The 10,747-nt window shown below is 40.5% G+C and overlaps 1 protein-coding gene across 1 annotated transcript; it reads left to right on the forward strand.

Annotated features, from left to right (window-relative positions):
- The first annotated feature begins 2,050 nt into the window (after nucleotides 1-2,050).
- hdgfl3 (HDGF like 3) lies at nucleotides 2,051-10,516 on the forward strand. The gene is made up of 6 exons (XM_020658561.3): nucleotides 2,051-2,347; nucleotides 3,161-3,237; nucleotides 3,931-4,069; nucleotides 4,273-4,434; nucleotides 7,194-7,328; nucleotides 7,532-10,516. Exons 1-6 carry the CDS (start codon nucleotides 2,264-2,266, stop codon nucleotides 7,556-7,558), a joined length of 624 nt encoding a protein of 207 aa, XP_020514217.1. The 5' UTR covers nucleotides 2,051-2,263; the 3' UTR covers nucleotides 7,559-10,516.
- The last annotated feature ends 231 nt before the right edge of the window (nucleotides 10,517-10,747 follow it).

Genomic DNA, 10,747 nt, shown 5'->3' on the forward strand with positions numbered 1-10,747 from the left:
TGTCAACAGGCACAAAAGCGTAACTTCATAGATTATTAAAATATCCAGACAGGTCAACAAGATCGAGGCAGGATGGATGTAAACTAAGGTTCTGTGTGCGCAACATCATTTATGCTAAAGGTAGGCTGAAAACATGGAGCCTATACTTCTTTCATCTGCAGGAATAATTGGTTATGTTCTCTAATAAATGTTTAATGGACACTGTGCATGTCGTTCTTCTTGTGATATCTGTGGGATAAAATGTCACAGGCAGTGTTCATTATGTATAAAAAGTATTATAGATCTAACTCTGTAGCATGGGAGTGTGTGAGTGTGTGCTCTGGAGGCTGATACAGTTTGTAGTGTTGTTATAACTGGGCTACTTACTATTTCATTTAATACAATTTGAGCTTGACATTTTGACATTTTTATTCATGCTTGCATTTATTGTGTTTTTATTGTGTTTCATTCTATATGTTATTTTATAGCTGGTTTCAATAAAAATAAAAGGATTTCATATCAACACATTTTACCTGAACATTGTGACGTATCTCTAAAGGGGACATGCTGGCACTCATGGTTCAAGGCTATCCCCTTGCAGTCAGCAGTAAAATACATACAGCCAGCAATCATACAACATCAGAAGGACACTAAGAAGTACAAAGTCCAATGGACAATAAATATAATATCACATAGTTTTTAAAAAGACAATGGCAGCAGGGACAAATCAGTTCCTCAGTGTCTTTGTCCAACATGCTGGCAGGATGAATCAGCGGCCTGACGGCAGCAACATAACCTCTTTGGACAAAGGATGATCTGGATTGACTGGGCCTTCTTCAAAGTCTCAAAGATACTTAATCCTCTGCATTTGGTTGTGATTCTTAACGCTGAGTGACCCGTACCAGGTGACTCTGCTGAAAGTAAAAACCGATTCAATAAAAGAAAAAAGAAAACATCTTCATCTTCAGCAAAGCAGCGGGAGCAACCGGGGTTAAGACGACACATCGGACATGTTGCTGCAGGAGTTCCAATCTTCCAGTTGAGAGACGACAGACTCGACCAACTGAGTCACAGCCGCCCCCCCCCCAGGATGACCTGCAGCAGTCCGTGATCCGGGTCGTCAGTGCTGAGGAGGGAAGCGATCACTGAGTCATCAGCAGACTTAATGATATGCTGGTTCTCACGTTTGCTTTGACACTCGTTAGTGTACAACACAAATAAAAGAAGAAGAAGGAACACATCCCTGATGGGGCGATCCAGTTTACATCCAGTGGAACAAAAAAAAAATAATCTGATACGATGTCATTTACTCTCACACTCTACAGCTCTCAGAATTCAAAAACAATTTGATTTTTTCCACTTTTTTTTTTTTTAATATTGAAGAGACTTGTGACAAATTGGAAAAATATAACTTGAACTTGTGCATCACTCCGGCAAATATGATGGTCAAACATCACAAACATTAAGTAAATGTTGAACAATTACATTTTACTTTCACTTGAGTAGATTTATAGACCAGTAATTCCACTTCTACTTAATCCAAGTTATTTAATAATTTTACTTGAGTACAATATTCTGGTTCTCTTTGCAGCCCTGCTTTTTGTCTGCAAGGCTCAAGACAGAATCGGGTGCCTCAGTTTGCCAACATCACTTAGGAAATGCTGCCACCAAGCGGCTGCAAAGTGTCATTACTTCTGGGTATGACCAATAAAACAGGCAACTTTTAAACTGAAACTCCGTGTTTCAATACAATCATAAATGTGCAGTGGTTGGTGATGTTCTGGAAAATGTTGTCACGTAGGCCTATCATTAATTGTAAACCAAAACATGACAGATCCTGTGTCAAAGTGTCAGGCCCATGTGGAGTGAAGACAGTGGGCCAACTTGTTTAAATGTTTAATTCTTAGTTTGAATATAATACCTCTGATGTATTTCTTATTTAAAAATAATCCAACGACTGAAATAAATAACAATGTGCGTCAGTTTTGCTTTTATTTCGGAAGCGGAAGTTTGATTTTTTTCCTATTCTGACAGCCTCACAGGTACCCTGCTGCAACTTAAGCCATTCTCCATCACGTTTACACCTGATTCTGTGCGTAAGAGGATAGACCTCTTTCAGGCCCCGTGTTCCGCGTTTTTTTTTTTAATTATTTATTTCCGTGTAAACTGCAGTCTTGATATAAAAACATTGATGGTCGATAATTTAGCCCTGCGTTGAGGGCCCCGGGGAGAACAGCAAACGGATTACACCGTCACGTCAGAGCTCCGTATTTATCCAGGAGATATGGCTCGTCCACGGCCGCGGGAGTACAAGGCAGGAGATTTGGTTTTCGCTAAGATGAAGGGATACCCGCACTGGCCGGCGAGGGTGAGTCTGGGATGCGGCCGGGCTGGGAGCAAAGGGAGGCGGGGTTCACTTACACAATACAGCCGCTGCTTCGCTGGGGGAACAGGAGGGATGCTTCGCGTTCCTCGACCTATGCGCAGGCTGACTCTAAACACACACACGTTGTTCTGCGTTTGTGACAAAGCACATCGTCTTGTAGAGAAGAAGCCTTTGTTTCCGCCAGGCTGAGTCAAAATGAAGACATGTTAGAAATGTGAAAGAACGTAACCTTTTTTTTGGGGGGGGGCTCCATTACGCATTATAATTTTACTCCATTCCGCTGCTGCTTGAAGTTTTATAACGTGTAATGTTCAGTAAATAGTTCAACACGTGTTTTTAAGGTGTATATTTGCATGGAGCTGTCTCATAAGACTATAAGGAATAACGGAGTCAGTTGACCTCAGGTAACCCGCAGCGCCTGTTTCAAGCACTTCTATGCAACCTTCTTATTTGCGTAAAATCATGTATTTTACACTAAGGCCAAGTAGGTAGCAGACAGATAGTGTGGCATCAGATTGAGTAGCGCACATGGGTGGTCATGCCTGTGTGTTGCTGTTGTTTTGCACAGTGCTGCACGCTGCCAGGCTCCATTTTTAACCTCTTCTAACAAGTTACCAGCAGAGTCTCTGTGCCATCACACTGACTGATTCAGTTTACATTAAGTAGCCCACATCGAGGCTTCTACTGTTTAAGGTAATGTAATCAAATCTAACAGATGACAGGTAACAGACACATCTTTAAAAACAGGAGTGTGATAAATATTCAGTAACAGTTTTCTCTCTCTGTGTCCTTCAGATTGATGAGCTTCCAGAAGGAGCTGTCAAACCGCCTGCCAACAAGTACCCCATCTTCTTCTTTGGCACCCATGAAACGTAGGCACCCTTTTTCTTTTTTTCTTCCGGGATGTGCAGCCTTCCAGTAACACTAACAGTGCCATATACAGATTTAATGGAGATTGTGATACAACTGCACCATACAGGACTTGGATAGGTTTGGACATTGGCTGCCACATGAAGTTGTAACTCTTAAGTGTTGTCCAACCACTGCCAACGCAGTCCTCAACAATTACAATTATTACATTCCTTTGAGCAATATTCAACCTTTTTTTTTAAGCTCCATTGTGAAAGTTCAGCCTGTAGCATCGAAGTCATCGTTATTATTCTGACTCGAGGTCCAGCCTTGTCTTCCCAACTTTTCAAGAATTCTACAAATTTTTCACCTATTTAATTTCTCAATAAATTATGAATCTGTAAAATGTGCAAACATATCAAATAATAAGTGAGCAAGTCATTAAAGCTGAAGTTCCTGACCTTTTATATATTCAGTTAGTATTAAAAAAGGATTAAGACTGAAATCTCTCTGTGTTTCAAACACTGAAGTTTTATGTTGAGGATTCTGTATAACTAAACTCTGAAGGTAAATATGGACAGATGGGTATTTTATAGGTTATTATATACACAAATTTTTAGTTAGCTCTTATTTTCTGCTCATATATCGGTTACTGCTGAATTAGACTCCTGAAACATGTTGTGCTTTTCTGTAAATGTCCCTTCTCCTCTCTTTAGTGCTTTCCTGGGCCCTAAGGATCTTCTGCCCTACAAAGAGTATAAAGACAAATTTGGCAAATCTAACAAGAGAAAAGGCTTTAATGAGGGCCTGTGGGAGATCGAGAACAACCCTGGAGTCAAGTTCACAGGCTATCAGGTCAGTGGGCAGTCTCTTATGTGTAAGGAGCAGAGAGAAGACACGGGGGAAACATATTAAGGTGAAGGGGGGGGGAGGTTTGGGTACGTCAGGTGGATGAATTGTCTTTGCTTGAAATGTCATTAGCAGTGGAACTTGCATTACTTTTCTTTTTTTTTTAGTATTTGTTTTAGTTGAAACTGGTGAATATTGTTTCTGCACAGGCCATCCAGCAACAGAGTTCATCAGAAACAGAGGAGGGGGGAAACGCTGCGGACGGCAGCAGCGAGGGCGAGGAGGGCGACTTTGTCGACGAGGAGGATGACAAGGAGAAGCTGAAGGGGGACAAGACTGGATCCAAACGGAAAAAGACGGCTGCATCTAAGGTACCAGCACAGTTAGCAGAGACGAATCATGTGGACCAACAGTTCAAAAACTGTTTTTCCTTTCCCTCAGCGCCTCGGACTCCCTAACTTGTATCCCAGAAAAGCAATTAACATCAATTTGAATCGTTTTCATTGATAAAATCCCGACAGAATAGGCATGCACACCTTTAAATAAACATTACAGAATATGTGTTATCATGATTCTCGGTAATATGTTCATGTCACTAGTGTGTAGTGGTGACTAAAGAAGAGGGTACACTCTTAATTCTTTTTTAATTGTCCCGTCCAGCAAAGAATAAACTGCATCTGTTATAAGCCGTGACATGTTAGACTCCTCCTTTATATTTAGTCAGTGCTGTGTACTCTCCAATCTCTCCATCCTTGGGGGAAAAATCAGCATCCTATTGAATATTGTCAATCAATCAATGATGTGAATCAGAGGAGATGAAGTGTATGGAGACTCCATATACCTGTGTATACCCGACAGCAGACAAAGCCCACCTAGAGGGGCCCCAGGTTAGGGTCAGAAGACGATCTCTACAGATAAAGAAACAATGATAACAAGCATGAAAATGATACAATCGCTTATAAGCAATCTTGTGATTCCCACATTTCCAGCTTTCTTATTTGGCAGACCGGGGTGAAAGAAGGTGTGAAAGGAAAAATCCAGGCTCAGATACTTTAATTTATGGACCGTGGTCTTTGCGTTTCAAGAGGTCGCATTAACTGCTACTTTGGAGTCATGGTTGCGGTTTGATGATTCACAACACAGTTAATAATTCCTACAACTTGTTGCTTGATGGTGATTAAAGGTAAACCTCCCGATCTGTTTCAAACCGTGCTTGATGAATGAAAACAGGATGAAACACTCACTATCACTGATGCACCGGAGACATACTCTTTTATTGTTATTAACTATCGCAGATGGCGGATCCTGTTTGACGAGTTTATTCCTCTTTAGGGGTTTTTTTGTCCACATTTCAGTCTTTCAGTAAAAGGGTATTTTCATTAGAGAAATATTTTCTTCTGGCTGATGTGTGTGACATTTCTTCACATTTCATTGAAGCAGTCACGTCAGTATCTCACTGTATTCATCATGCTGTCCTCTTGCGTTTGACCTTGCCTGTATTTTTGAAAACAAAGCTCCTGTAGTTGAAGGGGTGGAGACGTGTTTTTTGCTGCAGACCGACGAGCACTGCCACACCGTGTTACTGTACGAGCGCTGAAGCCGTCGCTGCTGTAAATGGAAGCAGGTTGAAAAAGTCACATGCATCCTGCTCTTCACTTAGCAACCACTGTTGCCTAGCAACTGGGATCCGTTATGTACAGCACATGTGCATCCAGAAAGAATCTTTCCGCTGTTGGGGAGTCAGTGTGCTGATGTGTGTGTGTGTGTGTGTGTGTGTGTGTGTGTGTGTGTGTGTGTGTGTGTGTGTGTGTGTGTGTGTGTGTGTGTGTGTGTGTGTGTGTGTGTGTAGCCTCACATCGTTCAAACACAAAGTGTGCTTGTTTAGGTTTGTTGCACAAAGGGAACTGAAATCATCATTACAAATATAAAATGAATTTAGGGTAGGGGGGGTGGTGGTGATTATTTAGTCCCCGACCCACTCTCACGCACACACACACACACACACACACACACACACACACACACACACACACACACACACACACACACACACACACAGTTATTCCTTTCAGAATGAATAACCTCTTTTTAACAGCAGGTAACGGTGAGATATATTTATGATAATTGAAATGGTGAGGTGACTAAATGATCTTTGATTGATAACTAATTAATGCAATAAAACTTAATGAATAGGTCTGTTCTGTCATTGGTGGTTTAAAGGTACAATATGCAGCATTTTAAATATTGATATAGGAGATAATAAATATTTCCTAACTAAATATATTGTAGAGTAAAGAGAGTGAAGTCAAACTTCCTCTGGCTTTGTTGTCCCCAGCACTGTGTTCACACTGACGCTTCCTTCAGCTTGTTTGTGTTTCAACATGTTTCCTACATGTTCTTTTATGTGAGCTCCTCCCCTCTCCAACCATAACACTTCTTCTCCTCTCTTCCACCTGCTCCACAATCTGTCTCCTCCCTCACTATAGTGTATAAATATCGATCCACTTTGCTCCAGTTCGGCCCCGTGTCCTCCTAACATCTTTTCTGGGCGCCAGCGTCTGTTTTTTTAATTGGTAGCAACGAGGAGAGAGCGCTCGCAGCAGAAAGCGGCCGCCCAGAGAAAAAGTGCAGCGTCTCTTTTCCAAGCGCTTGTGCAGCGGCTCCGTGCGCTCAAGTTGAAAATCTTTCAACATTTAAGAAAGTCGCTTTTGACGTCACCGGCGCTCTTTTCTACATGTTTGATATTCCCCGGGCTTTTGCCGCCTACGGATCGTGTCTTGTAACCCACATCCTCTTTGCTCCGTGTCTGATCCCGAAAGAAACGATGAATAAGAAAATAAAACATACAGTAAAAAGAGACGAAGCGGTGTCGGTCATACAGCGGTATTTGTCAACAGACTGTTGTCATGAAGACAGGACAGACGTATTATTTATTCTCATGTTGCGTCTCCCTTGAAGTCCTCTGGCACCTCCCACTTTGAAAACATTTGTCTGAACTGAAACCTGAACCTTTGACCCCATCTTACCAATTCAATGCATGATGCCCTGATACCCTGATACATGCTGTTAGACATTAAAATACTGACACTCCGTACGGTTTCCTGCTCTCTGATCTGTGTGTCTGTGGCAGAAATCCTCCAAAATATCCAGGATCTCATCTGGAGAGGACGACCTGGAGAAGGACGGGAAAGACGACGACCAGAAGAGCGGCTCGGAGGGAGGAGACCCCGACAATGACATCATGCAAAATACCACCGACAGTAAGGTGGGATTCAGGAATTTATTTATTTCAAACAACAAGATTTAGACTTCAAAAAGTCTTCTTCAGAAAATGTGGGGGTTGTTTTGTAACTATTGGGGTCGTCTTGATATTCAGATATGTACAGTAGTTGAGTATATAATAATAATAATAACTTTAGTCAACATGAGTTTTTAATAACTGTGTGTCATTGTTCTTGTTTCCCAAAGAACCAGCTGCTCATAGAAGAACATTAAATGAAGAAAGCGTTAAAGAGGGAAATCATTCTCTGTAGCTGTGACGTTGGAGAGGTGAATCTACAATATGATTTCTCATCAGCACCATCTACTGGCCACCATCGTCTCTCCACCACCTCTCTGTTGGACTTCCAGTGTGTTTGAAAAATGCATCCATAACTGATCCTGGTGTCACTCCCCCATGCGGATGCCTGGATGAGAATCGGTGTTATGTCACAACATTTTTTCGGACAATGCAAAAATGTCAAAGTCTCTAAACTACAAAAGAATTATTGGTAGATTTGTAACAATTTTTATCTACTGACTCTTAATGCGTGTCAGCTAATCTTGGTAAGTAAAAGAAAATACAGGATGATTGAAGGGGCATTAAGAACTTGAAGACTTTTACTGGTAACCATTAGGTGTTGTGATAACAGTTTATTTGAAGCCCAATCAGACTAACAGTGTTAGGTATTCCCCATTTATGACCTGTGAGACATTTATTTTTGAAGCTATTTAAAACCCCTTTAAGGCGATTAGGGTGGCCCAAAGTTACATAAACTATTTAACATTTAATCATAGGCCTGTATTTGACATTTTAAAACTGTAAGAACATCAGTCGTGTTTATCCACAACTAGTGGTGAAATGGATCACAAATCTCACGGTTTGGAACGGAGCTCAGATCTTTTCTTTTTTTTTTTGATCAGCCACACATACAAAAAAAAAGAAAAGAAGAAATTGGAAATCTTTTGGTGAATAACAGGTTTGCTGTACAAGCTTTTGACAAGCTTTGACTCATAACAGTCTACAGTTTTTGGACCAAACACAGCGCCGTAGAGAGGAGTTTGTTTTTCTAAATTTAAAGACGACAGGGTTCAGGATAACGTCTGGAGAGTCTAGAGTCTGTTGGGGCCCCAGGCAAAAAATAATTGGGGGCCCTACAACCCGTATTTATCACCATAATGTCTGTTGTTGTCCCGGCGCTTACTCCCCTTCCCCTTTGTTAATGTTTCTTTTTTCTATCATAAAGACCAATAATTCCTCTTCATTATTCTTGTTTGACTTTCATCGACATTTTTTGGTTTTCACACAAATAATACATGCAACACTTTGCAACGAAGGTAAATGCTTTTACATGGGATCCCCTTAGGGAGGTATCTTACTGTCTTACTGGTTTTGTGAGCCCTCAGGGGCCCCCTGTTGCCTGTTGACAAGCAGCGCCTCTGAATAATGTAACGAGGGAGCTACTGATTTTTGTCACTGGCAACCACCAGCGGAAATCAGCATAAAAAAAACAGTGAGAGGAGAAAAGACAAAGCGCTGTTTGATTCAACTTATACATACACACTGTGATAACGAAGCGTTGCAGCCAATTCCTGTGTGAAAGTCCACAAAAAATGTGCTTAAAAATATCTATTTATAGAACTGAATTGTCTTCATATTATACAGCGGATCTCAATCCAGGCACACTTTTCTTTCCACTGAGACTCTGCACACTGTACATTTCTTTTACCCCATGATGATAACTTTTTCCATTAATCTGTGGATCACATGCCTTCGACAAAACAACCTTTGGGTGTGATACCGTGATCCGTTTCACCACTACCCCTGTCACTAGCTGTGTATATACAGTATGTTTCAGAATGGTGAATAACATTACTTACAGTCTCTGTAGTAAGTGTTAGAAAATCGATGCTCAGAAGGTCATTTTTACATGACATTGTGAAATCTGTGTCACAATAAGAATTACATGTTGATGCATCTTGTCTCCATCGTGTGACATGTTACAATAATGTCACCTCATGTCCTATTTAGGCCGGATTTAAAAGTGGGTTGGAGAGTCTCGTGTCTTTCCCGATACTTCATCATCACACTTTAGCGTAGGTAACCACCGATGAGTAATTACAACTCAGCTGTTCATACCTACAGTATCACAGTGTATAACTCATGATCACCTGTCACTGTGTACAAATGCATATATACTCTCCTACCATCTATGATATATGTTGGGTATTACAGTGAACTGATCACTCTAGTTGTAGCTTGAAATTGCTTCTTTTTTTCTTTTTTTTTACAACGATAATTAGGAGAGATGAAATGAATATTCAGTAATTGTCAAACATTATCCCATCACCCTATATGTTACTCTTATGTAATCCGAAAAAAAAGAGGAATGGAAATACATAGATAAATGTATGAAGTGTTGTGCACAACAGGGTTACACATTGTAACTCAATATTAACAATATCTGTATATTTTGATTTGTAGAATATAGGGACATTATTCTACTCGGACTGCTCTAGGTAACAGCTCATCTTTTTATGGGAAAGTGATACATCTGTTCTTCTGTGTATCTGTGAAATAGATCACTGTATATTTCAAAGCTTTTTAAAGTGGCATGTTGTACTCTTATCTACTGTTGTACTCCTGATCATTCTTATATGAAGGTGTCCATTGGTTGGTAGTGTAAATCAGGTATTTTTGGTATGCTGTAGGGACATGAAAGAACAAGAATAAACAATCCACTAGTCCTGCTCTTCAACGTCTGAACCTGACGGTAAATTGAACCACATTAACTGTCTAAGGAAACTGAAGATTGATTTGATCAGTTGTGGAAACAAACAGCGTGATAATACAGTTAGACATTTCTAAACCTTCCAAATGTCCCTGTGCCAGTTTTCTTAGGTTAACTCAAGATGACACCAGACTCCATTGTCTTTTGACTCTGTGCCAGTTGCCTTTACTTTGCTTCCACTGTTGTTGTCATGAGATATAAACCTATTTATTTTTTGACGATAGCTGATTAAGACATCTTCTGTCTGTATATTCATGCTTTTTTTTTTTTTTTTTTTTTGTTTCAGATCTTTGTTATGCTCGTATTTGGAACATGTTTTGCATTTTCAGAGTTTGTAATCTACTGTAAACTGTTTTTGCTGTTTATGAATAAGACTTTTACAAAATAAACTCATTGGAATGCATCGTGGGGCGTTTCTACTTTACACAACACAAGACAAGAGTTGTTGCATTTGTAAAAGAAGAAATGTACACGCTTCTCAATTCACAGAGCCTTAGCACTGATTAAACAATTACATAATGTTTTCTCTGAAGGCGCTGCCAAAGGAAAAGCAATGTTGTTACCTAAATTAAAAATGGTGACTCGTTGGCCTGCTGATTTTCAGTGGTGGGGGGGGGGGGTGGGGGGGGCTAAC

Source organism: Labrus bergylta, chromosome 3 (genome assembly GCF_963930695.1).
Source record: "Labrus bergylta chromosome 3, fLabBer1.1, whole genome shotgun sequence".
Taxonomy (NCBI): Eukaryota; Metazoa; Chordata; class Actinopteri; order Labriformes; family Labridae; genus Labrus; species Labrus bergylta.

What these genes read in the sequence shown, in the direction of transcription:
- hdgfl3 (XM_020658561.3), top strand. Translation starts at nt 2,264, where the DNA reads ATGGCTCGTCCACGGCCGCGGGAGTACAAGGCAGGAGATTTGGTTTTC. An exon ending in TCAAGTTCACAGGCTATCAG is followed by an intron (nt 4,070 to 4,272) that starts GTCAGTGGGCAG and finishes GTTTCTGCACAG; the next exon opens with GCCATCCAGCAACAGAGTTC. An exon ending in AAAAGACGGCTGCATCTAAG is followed by an intron (nt 4,435 to 7,193) that starts GTACCAGCACAG and finishes TGTCTGTGGCAG; the next exon opens with AAATCCTCCAAAATATCCAG.